The sequence below is a fragment of the Xenopus laevis genome, chromosome 5L (assembly GCF_017654675.1).
Source record: "Xenopus laevis strain J_2021 chromosome 5L, Xenopus_laevis_v10.1, whole genome shotgun sequence".
Classification (NCBI taxonomy): domain Eukaryota; kingdom Metazoa; phylum Chordata; class Amphibia; order Anura; family Pipidae; genus Xenopus; species Xenopus laevis.
Genome location: NC_054379.1, coordinates 49,640,323 through 49,654,951, shown reverse-complemented (window position 1 = coordinate 49,654,951; position 14,629 = coordinate 49,640,323). Strand labels below are relative to the sequence as shown.

Here is a 14,629-nt window from a genome sequence, read left to right as displayed (position 1 = left end):
GTGCCACGTCGTCTCGTCTCACTGTATATTCGTATACTGCTGAGATGACAATAAAGTGTACTTTACTTTAATTACACTATAGAAATTATTTGAATATTGTTTCCTTCAGTCTGGGAATTCATAATTATAGCAAGAAGGCAGGAGCCATTTTGTGGACACTGTTATTAAGACAAGCCTTGCATCATCTCAGAATCTTGTTTTGCACCAGAATCAGGGACCTGATGTCCATCCCCATGCCCTGGCTACACAATTAAATGGTTAAGAGAACTGGGGAATGTGGGGAGAGCAGTGACATCTAGTAAGTGCTGAATGGAAAGTGATTGCCTGCCCCACCTCTATGTCTAAGGTATATTTGATTGACAGATGAGATTAACTATAAATGCTTTAATAAAACAAAGAATTTAGATCTCATGTTTAATTTGAAAATAACTTTTATTATACAGCTTTTTACGGCTGGGTGACAGGTTCCCTTTAACTGACACCAATCATCTTATTTCATAATTTTTTTTAATTTAATGATCAGTGATTGCTCCCACATCAGATGATGGACCTACAATTGATGAGTCAGCACAGTAATGTTATTCAGCGTATAGTATACAACCAGAAAAATATACTTGAGGTAAAGATTCAAAGGGAAAGCAAAATATAAAAATATACTCTAGATATTGAATATTTTAAGTTAAAATATGTTAATTAGTAAACATACTAATTTATTCATATAATTTATTGTGGTAGTTTTATTTGTTCAACTTTATTTTCCTGAAAGCCTGAAAGCTATATTCTATGTTTCTTACTAGGGCGAAAAATTAGATGATTTGCATCCACTGGACATTTTCCTTACAGTCAGGAAAGTGTTGGGGTAATGGGGTAAACATAACGCTGCAAATCCCTCTGGATTCCTCAGTCTGATATTTGATGATTCTGCCTTCTAGAGGCCCATGTATAAAGATTCTGATTTTAGAGGTTTTAGAAACTATGATAAAACACATTTTCTTTAAAACCATGAATACCAAGATATCTATTAAAACAGCTTAAAAAACAGCTAATCAGAATACTAATAAGAAGAGCTCAAAATCCTCCTACAATTGTTAAAGGACAAATCCCATTGACATCTACATAACCTTGACAGCTTTTAGAAGGTGCAGATTTATATCAGTGTTTTTCATGTTTTTTTCTCATTTAATAAATTACAATTTTTTGGTGGTTTAGAGTAATTAGTATAATCAAGTGCTAAAAAATATGATTCATGAAAACGAAGAAATTCAAATGTTAATAATTTGGCCCCATAGTGTTAAGAACAAACCCCTGTTCCCCCTTTGTTTTATTTTAAATGTCCACATCTACTTTAAGCTCTATTTGCTAGAAACCAAGTGAGATTTTTTAAAAATATTAATCAATATCTTGTTCATTAAGGCATTCGAAAGGATCGCAGGGGAGGACGTATGTTGAAACATAAACGGCAGAAAGAAGAACAAGAGCAGAAGAATGATGTGGATCCATCAGAGATTAGGACAGCATCTATATGGGTGAATCCTTCTGTGAAAAGCATGAAGCTAAGCCCAGTGTTATCACTTACAGCTGAGCAGCTTATCAGTGCCTTAATGGAGGCTGAGCCACCTATAGTATATTCTGAGCATGACTCAACCAAACCACTCAGTGAAGCTTCCATGATGACTCTGCTTACAAACCTTGCTGATAAGGAGCTAGTACACATGATTAACTGGGCAAAGAGAGTGCCAGGTAGGAAAATACTGAATCATTCCATAGTAACTACCATCATTATGAAAGTCTCTATAGATATATGTGATAATTAGTACAGATAAAGTGAATTTGTGTATTCCAACAATTACTTTCTGGTCTAGTGATGCTGCCATCACATAATAACCATTTCATTATACAAACAATTCTCTCCTTTTAATAAATAGGCCTCCTAAACTCAATCCCTTTTACTGTTAAAGTCCAAGGGAACCTATAATCCTAGGGGTAGTACCAATTTGTTAAACACCCTGCAGTGAGCAAAAATGATTAGACTTTGCACCGGGGCCTAAGTTCCCATATATTCCTTGCATAGGCTTGTGGTGGACACAGTACAAAGTTGCTATACAGAATTGGATATTGACTCCAAACTCGCTAACCAAATAACCCAGGGCAGCCAATAAGGAAGAGCTGCCCTGTACCTCCAGACACTGTGCCCCATGAGTCTTAAAACAGTCAGTTAAGAAGATGTGGCTTCTGTTGGAAATAGAAAGTCAGGTGTGCACCAGAAAAATAGATTCCCCCATGCAAGCATAAAAAGTGCCAATAACTTTTCTTGCAGTAAGATAAAAAAGTTCCCAAAAATGACATTTTGAAAATTGTTTCACAAGCACTTCCATAATTACAACTTACTAGCATTTTTAAACACTCTTGATACTGGTGACAGTAGCAACACAGTATCAAGTCAGATTATAACTTTAAATACCTAGTAAGGATTTATACTATAAAATGTCTCAATATTACATGCATCAGATGGTGGATATTCCATTTGTAGGCAAAGAAGATGGGGATTAGTGACTTGATGATCTACAGATTAGGTGATGTCAAGGACTGGAGATCCATCTTGTAAAATTTTTACCAAAACACGTTAATATTGGCAAGCAGTTTTATAAACAGCTGATCCCCTTTATGGATTACTAAAATGGTGACAGTTTGAATAGACGTGAATCTTTCTAACGTGTAGTATATTAGCCAATCAAATGATGTGCTTCTACTGCTATTACTCCTACTAAATCTGTTAAAGGATTATATTCCTAATTAGTTGCCTTCTGTTTTAAGATTGTTAAAATTAAAAAAAACTTTGCATTGCTAAATATAAAAATGATTTAGTGTTCTCTCATTGTGTTTGCAAATTTCTTTTGTGGTCTGTTTTAGTTATTAAGAGCCTATACAGGTACATTTTCATGCTAGTAAAAACTGTATAAATCTGTTGCTATTACATCTAGTCAGTTCTTCTAGGATATTAGGATTAAGTTTATGGATGGGAGGGGTTAATTAATACAGAAAGGGACTATTTATACTCATTGTGATCCCACAGATATTAATACTGTATTACACCTTTTAACTATGATTAGTGGCTTATATCCCCCCCATGCAGCTCCATGTTCGAGTCAGTTATTTTAAACATAATTAACTCTCTAATTAACTTCTTTAATACATTGTCTTGGCCCCAACCTTTTTACCCGTAAGCAGCATCCAAATGTAAAAAGAATCGGGGAGCAACACATGCATGAAAAAAGCCCTGGGGATGCCAGATAAGGACTGTGATTGACTATTTGGTAGTCCCTATATGGACTGGCAGCATAGGATGCTCTGTTTGGCAGTACACATGATTTTTATGCAATCAAAACTTGCCTCCAAGCCAGTAATTAAAACAATAAGCACCTGCCTTGAGGCCCCTGAGCACAACATCCAAGGAATTGGTGAGCAACATGTTATTAATGAGCCACTGGTTGGGGATCACTGGTCTAGGCAAAGGGAACAAATACCAACTTGATAGATTCAGAAACGTCACAAAGCTTATATTCCATTTGTATTTATGATAGTTTCTGATATTTTATTGAATAAAAAGCCCCCCTGGGAATACCATTGGTATCTTTAGTAACTAGCAATAACAAGGGTGAACGGTTAGATCATGAAAGTTGTGTATAAAGGCTAGCACTGACGCAACATGTAAAAATCTTTTGTATGATCATTTGGTTCATTTCACATTAGCCGTGTATGGACTACTACTTTAGAATCATCACAGTATTACACCTGTTTGAGCAATGAATCTCTTTTACATATTCATTGGCAAGTAGTTACACTGCACTTAGATCAGATTCCATGATATCAGAGCCTCGGAAATTGAATCATACAGTACTGTTTTGGATCATTATTTATTACTTTTAACAATTATAAATCAAGTAATTCATGAAGCAGTCTAAAAAGGTTCCTTAACACACTGTTCTGCAAGGAATAACAAAAAGTAGGGTTATGTTATATGTAATCTGCTTAGAGTTGACAGTATTTTAATTTCTGTAAGACTGCATGAAAGAAGAAAAATGGTTGGTATATTCTAGAAGGCTGACGCCTCATATAAATGTTTACAGTGTATTAACATTGAAATGTGTCTACCTAGTCACAAAACAGAAGTAACTCAAATCCAAAGTTTAATTACATTTAAATATAATGCAAATGTAATGTTTATATTGTAAGAGCCAAACATCATATGAACTATTTATCTACACTACAATATTTAGTATCAGATGGATGAACATAAGTGCAAGTTAGCCTTCAAGGGCTTCAAAGTCTTACATAATTGCCCAGGTATATAGAGACATTTAGAATATTTGAATAAAAATGGGTAATAAAACTATGTTGATGCATGCATTGACTACCTACAAAGGCAGAGCAGAGTTCAGTGCAAAATGTTGATCTGATCCAGTGCCTGGCTTATAGGGACTTGGAAGAATAAAGAATCGAGAATATTTGCAGGACGTACATTTTGATTGTTATTGTTGGTCTGGCTACTTTATTCAATGAATAATCCACAAAATGCTTTGCAGTTAAAGGAAGTGGGGCACAAATGGGTGCAAAATTTGCTCCCATCTATGCTAACCTAAGCTGGAAATAGCTTGAATCCGAAAATATGCCAGCTAAAACCTGTCAAGGTCATGTAGAAGTCAATGGCAGAGGTCCCTTCAACCATTTGAAAATGTTTGTACTCTTCATGATGTTCGGGGTTTTTCAGTGGATTTTGCTTGAAAACTTGATTAATTTGGGTGATTCGAGTTTTTTTCAGCACCAACTTGATTAAATTGAGTATTCAGGTTTTTCACCTCAAACTCAATGGATCGAGTTTTTTAAATCAAGTTTTTTCATAAATTAGAAAACATTCAAGCTCACAAACTGGACCTTTTATAAATAACCCCCTTTATGTGAATGCTTATAATTTGAAATTAACTAGTGATTTGGGGAAGGGTCAATTTGTTTTTTGGATTTATGTTTGATTGGTGAAGGGGGATAAAGTTGTCACTACGATCTTTTGAAAACAGAATGTGGGGAATATGCTTTTAAGGGCCGATTCTTGGCATCCTGGATATGTGTTCAGGGGAATTCCATTTCCCCAGTCTCAGCATCTTTGCTGAATTTTTATTTCAGAGGAGGAGTTTTTGGTTGTTTTGTCATTTATGGGATTGTTTTTTTGGCACAGGGTTATTCACTTATGTGGGAATGTAATAAAAGTCGGTAACGGAAAAACCATTCGCAATGTGAAAAGTAATGCACAAACAAATTTTGCTTTGGGCAAATTTAGTGTAGCTTTTGCGAACCCGGAATCTGTTTAGCGACCAGTTCTGACAGTGGAAGAAAGTTTGTGAATTTTATAGCGTGCACCAATGCGCAGTTAATGTAATAACATTTCATACTGAAAAAGTTATGTTTGCTCCAAAAGTTTGCGACACCTTCAAGCACTTCTTAAAAGTGCGCAATTACAATTCACAATGCAATAACCGAGATGTAAATTTTTATTCTTATTTGTGCAAATCGTTTTTCTCTTTGCAACTTTTGTTATATTCCCCCCCCCCTTAGGGTTTTAACTGATGCTTTTCAGTGGGCTCTTAGATTAGATAGGCAGGAGTTGCAAGGCTGAGATTGTAGGCTTTTAGGAAGATTTAGGGGCATTGACATGAAGGGAGAAAAGTGGATGTCCCCGCGTTCATTACATTATGTAGTAGACAGTATGGGGAGATTAAGGGGCAGATGTATGAAGGGTCGAATAGCGAGGGTTAATAACCCTCGATATTCGACTAGGAACTAAAATCGTTCGACTTCGAATATCGAAGTCGAACGATTTAGCGCAAATCCTGCGATCGAACGATCGAAGGATTATTCGTTTGATCGAACGATTAAATCCTTCGAATCGAACGATTCGAAGGATTTTAATACAACGATCGAAGGAATATCCTTCGATCAAAAAATCTCAGGCAAGCCTATGGGGACCTTCCCCATAGGCTAACATTGACTTCGGTAGCTTTTAGCTGCCGAAGTAGGGGGTCGAAGTTTTTCTTAAAGAGACAGTACTTCGACTATCGAATGGTCGAATAGTCGAACGATTTTTAGTTCGAATCGTTCGATTCGAAGTAGTAGTCGAAGGTCGAAGTAGCCCATTCGATGGTCGAAGTAGCCCAAAAAACACTTCGAAATTCGAACTTTTTTTAATTCGAATCCTTCACTCGAGCTTTGTAAATGTGCCCCTAAAGGTATCATCAAGATTTTTAGCAGAGTTTCACAGGCAAAACATATAAAATGCAGCATTACTTTATTTCTAATATCAGCCCTGTGGTGCATATGCTTGCGAATTTGTGGTGTAATATACAGTACGTTGGTTACACGTTGAGGCCTTTGGGGAGCATATAAATCACATTGCATCTGGTTTCTACAGTCATTTTACATTTTAAAGATTATAATGAATGCAATGTTGCACATCTTCAGATACAAGAGAGGATTCTTCTGCCATATACAGTACAGGTGAGTATTTAGTTTCCATTTTCCTATGTAAGAATTGTACTGGATCTTTAATCTCAAGATTTGCTATCCAAAAGGATTGAATGAGACTTTTGAAGTCACATGTTTTAAGTGATATTGTTGTATGTGGTCACCATATGAGAGTCTCTTTTGGCTTATGTTTTTAGTTAGGCATCCCAGTAAGTCATATTACATGCATTTACATTTGTTTTTTTTACAATTTATTAGGAAGGTGCTTGACCTTCGGGTTTAGGGTTTATTGTTCGATATATATATATATATACATATTTTTACATTTTCGGCATTGTATTGTGAAGATTGAAGCATAGAATATATGTACACTTGGGTGTGATTCTCTTTTTTTATATTGAATGTTGTATTGTAGCATTATACTGCAGCATTGCAGTTTATTTACTTGCTATTTGAAATTGAGAAACTTATGGGGGTATTTATCAAGGTCCGAATTTATCTCAATATCGGCTGCTATAAACTCTGATCTGACCCGCTCGGGTTTTTAACGCTTATTTATTATTATGTTTTCCCGGAAATTTTTCGACCCAAAAGCTTCGAAAACATTGTGAAATTGCTGAAACCCCTGACACAACCAAAAATCAATGGGACTTTTCCCATTGACTTTTATGCAACCTCGACAGGTTTGAGATGCCGTGTTTTTATATTCGGGCTTTTTAGCCCTCAGGGTTTAATAAATTCCGAAAAATTTGTGATTTTTTTAAAAGTCCGATTTTATTTAAAAAATCACAAATTTTTCAAATTTTAGGGAATTTCAGGTATTTGGAGCTTAGTAAATAACCTCCTTAGTAAATTTTTTATGATATTGCAGGAGAATGATGCAAGTCAATTTATTATATAGCATTTACTGGTTTTAATGTGTTATTTGGATTTGGATATGTGAGGTGTGGCCAATTAGTGGACCTCACTTGCTATTTAACAGTTTTTTGAATTGTGTTTATTGGCCTATCTGTTGATACAAAATGCAGTTTTATAAATTGTGCGAAATAAAATGTTTTTATCTCCAAACGTGTTCACTTCAGGAGTGCTCGCTTCTTCTGCAGTTCTGAGTTATTTCATAGTTTTTTAATCAAAATTGTCAACAGACAGTGTTTTGCTGAATTTTTTTGTACTCCATTGTCTTGCATCATTTTTGCAGCAGAAACATTTCCAGTGAAATTTTGCCCTAGTTTTTTTTTTAAAAAATTTCCATGCTGAAAAAAATTGCTCATTACTACTCATGAATCACATATGGTGATATTATCCCAAAAATATTTAATTCTTGTTAGAAATAACTGATATAAATGACATAAATCTATATGGTGGTAAACTGGAATTACAGTTGCAATGTTTAACTAGGCAGATCATTTCTAATCCAATCTGTGAATATCCTTCAAATGCAGATTAAACATATTTAGGGAACCCTGAATAAAAGACAAATGGTTCACATTTGGTGCATTAGATTGATATTAAATTGGTCCATGGGAATAATAAAGCATAGTTTTTTGCATCTGGACATGAAATAAATTACAAATATTATGAATGCGACTAAATATAAAATCAGTCAGTACCAAGTACCCAAAGATCTATTTGGATGTCTCACAAATTTTCCTGTTTCTTTCTTCTTCTCTGTCAAAGTAATTCTGTTTGTTTCCTTGAGAAATTAAAGGGATATACAGGGTACATTTAAAGAAAGAAAACATAAAATAGTAAAAGGAAGACATGGCAAGGAGAAGAATGAGATGGGGTATATTTATAGAAAAAACATTGGGGGAATGTAAAAAAAGTCGCAAAGAGCAAATCAATTCACACCAATAAGAATAAAAATCCACATCTCACAATGTAATATTATTCCTCAAACTGTTATTACATTTTCGAACTTTAATTGTGCATTGAGAATCTTAATTGCGCACTTTTAAGAAGTGCTTGAAGGTGTCGTAATCTTTTGGAGCAAACAACGATTTTTCAGTAAGAAATTTTATTACATTGACTGCGCATTGGCGCAAACTATAAAATTTGCAAATGGTCTTCCACTGTCGGAAGTGGTTGCTAAACAGTTTCCGGGTTTGCAAAAGCTATATTAAATTCGCGCAAAGCAAAATTTGTTCGCGCAAAGGCATAACTTTTCACATTGCGAATAGTTTTTCCGTTACCGACTTTTATTACATTCCCCCGACAATGTTTTAATACAAATTCAATTCTAATGTATTTATTAAGGCTTTCAAGAGGTTGTTCACATTTGAGTTACCTTTTAGTATGATGTAGAGAGTGATACTCTGAGACAATTTACAATTTGTTTTTTGTGGTTTTTGAGTTATTTAGCAGCTCTCCAAATTCTCCAAGTTTTCATCTTTAAAACTGTGTCCACACATCATACTTTAGCACAGTTGTGTAGGATACAATATATTTGAAATAAACACCATTTTATTTTCATTAGGGGGCATTTTGGGGAGAGAGATAAGGAACTAGCTTATTTAAACTCAAACCGAATAGTTGAGTTTGCGTTTTGTTATGAAAGAAAATTTGCACAACAGAAAAAATTACATTGTTTCATTTCTTTTCAATAGGGCTGAAAATCTCAAATCTTTTATAAAGTGGGAAATATAAATAAATAAAGCTGCTTGAAACAATTCCCCATGACCGGATTAGGACACAAAGGTCTGGTGGTAGCTGGGGAGATAATTTTTTTTAAGGAAAATTACATACATATATATATACATATTTTATATAGGCACCCAAGGGCCACCTCCTTAAAGTTGCCACCTTAGGCACAGGCCTGTATGTAAATAAGGCCCTGTCTGTCTCTAAATTTTACAACAAGAAGCAATACTGTGATAATAAATATGTTACCATTTGAGTGATAAATCTGATATTAAATTGATATTTTGAGCTGTCCCTTAGGATACAGTATGTAAAGCTGATGTAGAAAGAGTTTTGTTTATCATTGGCTGAGCTTTCAAAGTAGCAACTTCCTTTTAATATATAACATGCCTAATGGAAACAGTATTATTTCAGCAGTGACATATATAGTTTTTTGGATTAACAGAAAATATGCATCATAACAAAATTAGATAGGTGTCTTTCTCACTCAGACAGGGTGATAAAAGTTGTGATGCTGACACCAATGGGCTCCAAATGTAGCTTCTTGCTTATAGATAGTGATGGGTGAATAAATTCGGCAGACACAAATTCGCAGTGAATTTCCCCATTTCAGTGCAAGCTAATTAATTCGCAGGAAAAAAATCCGCTGCATCAAAAAAAATGTCGCACGCATAAAAATTGTTGTGTGTCAAAATTGACGCATGTCATAATTATTTTGACACCCATTGACTTTAATACGCTTTGCTAATTTATCAGCACAGATTCGCCCATCACTACTTAAAAATACATCTACTTCATTTTGAAGCAGAGAAGCTATTTCTGCATAAGGGTATACATTTATTTTAAACTGTTTAATAGAGGATCAATAGAAATGAAGCAATATAGTTTATTGTTCTCTGTCTCATTGGGAACATGCTGAATAACATCAAGCTGTGCCAGAGAGAAACATATCCAGTCTGTAAGTTGTATTGTGCTTCCAGCACCATCAGTCACTAGCATCTTCCAGTGGTTTTCCAGACCGTAACTCTCCCACATAAAAACTCACATACTCTTGTGTCATTCCAGGAAATTGCTGTAATTAATTGTAGTGTGTCTATTCCTTTGATGTGACAAAAATGAAGGTTTTGTCAAAAAAAAAGTGCCGGCTGCCTTGTATTTCACATGGCTATGTATAGCAAGGAAGGCAGGAAATAGGGAGATTCATCTTTTTAATCAGTTACCCAAGGATTGTGCTGATGATCCTACACGTTTCCATAATTATTTTCTATATATAAGAAGCAAAAAAAAGAAAGGAGAAACATGCAATCTAATGAACAAAAACATTTTATATCTTCTAAAATGATTTCTGGTGTATTGCTGGAAAAAGTCATAATTAGTTTTCAAACGAAAGCCATTTGAACATGTAAAATGTTTGCAGGTGTCTTTGTCAGACATTCATTTTATTTTCTACTGGCTGAATTCAGTGACCAGACCTTGAACTCTTTGGGCTGCTTCAGTCTTTGGGTACAGCATGTTATGTTCTGGAAAGTTTCTATTTGTAGACATGAAGCTGTGTTAGTCTTCAAGTTAATTTTTCCACTTTAATTTCCCAGTATGTTAACAAACAAAATGCTGTTTATATGTTCTATATATCTGAATTAGATTGAGTTGGGTTTGTGCAGGCTGTGGGAGTGAGTTAAATAGGAGAAGTATACAGAAATTACCACTGCTGGAGGAACTGCTTTATTATTATATGGACTTTTTGCCATAAATCCAATTGTTTGAAATATTTGTTTTTAAATAAAAACATTTTCTTTAAAAATAAGCCCAATGTACATCAAATTGATGTAATTCTGTGCTTGACCTTTGAGTGAAGTGCATAGGAATGATCACTTTGAGGTACAGGTATGGGATCTGTTATCTGGAAACCCATTAAAGGTATTGGATCTGTTATCTGGAAACCTATTATCCTGAAAGTTTGGAATTATGGGAAGGCCATATCCCATAGGGGCAAATTCACTAACCGGCGAAAATTCGCCAGCACTGGCTTCACACACATCGCAACACTTCGCCAGGCGTAAATTAGCCTGGACAACGCTAATTCTCGAAGCTCCGAAGTTGCGCACAGGGTAACGAACAAGGTACAGGTATGGGATCTGTTATCCGGAAACCCATTAAAGATATTGGATCCGTTATCTGGAAACCTGTTATCCTGAAAGCTCGGAATTACGGGAAGGCCATCTCCCATAGGGGCAAATTCACTAACCGGCAAAAATTCGCCAGCACTGGCTTCACGCACATCGCAACACTTCGCCAGGCGTAAATTCGCCTGGACAGCGATAATTCACGAAGATCCAAAGTTGCGCACAGGGTAACGAATGCTGGCGAAATTACGCCAGCGAAATTAAGCTCAGCAGTTCGAAGTTACGCTAGCGATGGCTAATTAGCATACGGCGTACAGTTAAAGTATAATGGCCGTATATGCTGCAGCAAATACATTACACTACACAAGGCCAGGGAACCTTAATAAAATTATATAAAGTTGTTATAATGCCCTACACATGTGCCCACAGTATAGTTTAGGTGCCATATGTAATCAAATGTAGGGGGGGGAAGGAGGGTACCCCAAATGAAATTTTACGATCTTTTTCAGTCTTTCACCCTTTAAACGCCAGCGTTTTTTGGGACTTAGAAAAAGTGCCGAACTGCCACTTCGCCCTTTAGTAAATTTCCCCTTAGTCTCCATTTGATTAAAATAATCCAAATTTTAAAAAATTATTTTCCTTTTCTCTGTTGTAATAAAACATTACACTGTTCTTGTTACAAACTAAAATATAATTAATTTTTATTGAAAGCAAAACAAGCCTATTGGGTTTATTTAATTTTTAAATTATTTTTTAGTAGACTTAAGGTATGAAGACCCAAATTACAAAAAGATCCCTTATCCAGAAACCCCCGGTTTCTGGATAACAGGTCCCATAGCTGTATCCAGAAAGCTCTGAATTCCCGGAAGGGCATCTCCCATAGACTCCATTTTAAGCAAATAATTAAAATGTTTAAAAATGATTCCTTTTCCTCTGTGATAATAAAACAGGACCCCGTACTTGATCTCAACTAAGATATAATAAAGTATTGAAGGCAAAACTATCTTATTGAGTTTAATTAATGTTTACATGATTTTTTACTAGACTTAAAGTATGGCTATCCAAATAACGGAAAGTTCCTTTATCCAGCAAGTCCCAGATCCCTAGCATTTTGGATAACAGGTCTCATAACTGTACCAGAGAATTGGAAATTACTCAAAATATTAAAAGAACATTCACTGCTGAATTACTTTCTTCAGTTTTACTTTTGTTGATGAAAACATTTCTTTTCATATCTTTTTATTAAGTAGATGTCTACCTTGAACAGAATGTATGATATGTTGTATGTGTTTTATTATAAATCATTTCACCTTTCTCACTATGAAGCTCTCCACCTTGGTAGTGGTAGCTTATCTGCATGTTGTTACTATGGTGAATTACTATGACAATGCTCTAACTTTTGTCTCATTATCAATTTGTTGGCAGCAAATTCCAGGTAGCAGAAAGTAAGAGTAAAATATAATGCAAAATGCAATGTATAAAGAGTAGTTTAACTTAACTTTTAGTTATATAGTGGATATTGCTTGAAATGAATGTCCATCACTAGTTTAACTAAGGGGCAAATTTTGCCAACAAATTGATCAAAAAGTCAGTCTATAAGTGTGAAAACGAATCACTGTTTAATACTGTCCTTTGTCTATAGGGTTTGTGGATTTAACACTCCATGACCAGGTACACCTTCTGGAATGTGCTTGGCTGGAGATCCTAATGGTTGGTTTAATCTGGAGATCTGTGGAACATCCAGGCAAACTTTCATTTGCACCAAATCTGTTACTGGACAGGTCTGTATTTTTATTCCCATTTTTTACTTTTATATGGATTAATGTAATATGGAATGTAAAGGATCTGGAATTTTCTGGATAATGTTTTTTTTTTACTATAATTAAGCTCACTACACCTTGTCTTCTAAAACAAATTTTTTAAAACATTAAATAATCCAAATCACCAATATGTAGCTTAGTTAAGTATAAGGTACTGCTTTATTATTACAAAGAAAAAGAATACAAAAAAACCCCCATTAGAATTATTTGCAGCTTTATTTGCAGCTTTCAGAATGTTTGGTTACCAGATAAGAGTTCACATCACTGTACTAAGTGAATTAAAACTGTGATTTTAACCTAATCCCATACTTTTTGAAATTCAATGGGCTCCTAAATATACAGTACGTATATTATTGTGCCATATGGAGAACTATTCTTTGTGTTTGGAAAAAAAGATTTATTAATATAAAACTATGCTTGCATAAACTCATACTGTAATACTGTGATTTTCAATGTATTTAAGTATTGTATCCCTTATGACCTCTTCCAAAAGCTTTTCTACCACTGATATCAAACTAAAAGGCCTATAGTTTTCAGGCTGAGAATTGGATCCCTTTATTTAACAATTTGGCAGTCACAGAGCTAAGCTTGTTTAATAGTCTGAGATAAAAGGTGCTGGACCTTTGCTTACCGTTACATATTCTAGTGTATTTTTCATTTTCCCCTAAGTCACCCATTCATCAATAGTTATATTACTAGAATTGGGTCTATTACACCATCAGGCTGAAACTGTGGCAATCAGTACAAAATAGAAAGAATACAAATATCTGAAAGGAGCTCTGAAAACATTTGGATACCTGGACTGGGCCTTTATCAAAACAAAATCAAAGTCAAGCCAAAAGACCAAACCAAGAAATAGAGAGGAGGAGCATACCAGGCAAAACAACATAGTCATTCCATAGGCGGTTGGAACATCAGAAAAACTTAGGAGAATTTTCAAGAAACATCACATCCCTGTTTATTTGAAACCCAGCAACACCCTAAGACTCAACACCAAAGCATATGAAGAGTAATGTGGTCTATGCTGACCAGTGTAGTGAAGAGTGCTCCAATCTATACATTGGGGAGACAAAACAACCTCTTTGAAAGATAATGGCCCAACATAGAAGGGCTAACTCCTCAGGACAAGACTCTACAGTCTATCTACATCTCAAGAAAAAGGGACATTTATGTGTGGACACCAATGTGCACATTTTGGAAGAGAGACAGATGGTTTGAAAGAGGTGTGAAAGAGGCCAGTGGAAATACCATCCTAGAACAGAGTAGGGGGCCTGTGACACCACTTGTCATCATAAATTGCACTGCTTGTGGAAATTTTTTTCATAATCACAAAAGTGATTATGTTCATAAAAGACTGGGGCAGAAAGTGTGGATAACATTATATCACCTGTGAATTCAAAAAGGCTTGGCATGTTTTTGCAGTGCTTTATATATATAATATTTTATATTATTTGAATCTAACAGATTGCCAAGTGTCAGGAAAAAAAGTGTAAAATGAAGGTAAAGAGCACGTGATAGTGATTATTACAGAAG

General features: G+C 35.1%; 1 protein-coding gene across 2 annotated transcripts in view; it reads left to right on the top strand.

Annotated features, from left to right (window-relative positions):
- Positions 1 to 14,629, top strand: part of esr1.L (estrogen receptor 1 L homeolog) — a 118,047-nt gene that overhangs the window by 88,224 nt on the left and 15,194 nt on the right. For both annotated transcript variants that reach the window (XM_041562111.1, NM_001089617.1), the window contains 2 exon segments: positions 1,414 to 1,740; positions 12,919 to 13,057. In XM_041562111.1, the coding sequence (XP_041418045.1) occupies positions 1,414 to 1,740; positions 12,919 to 13,057 (466 nt within the window).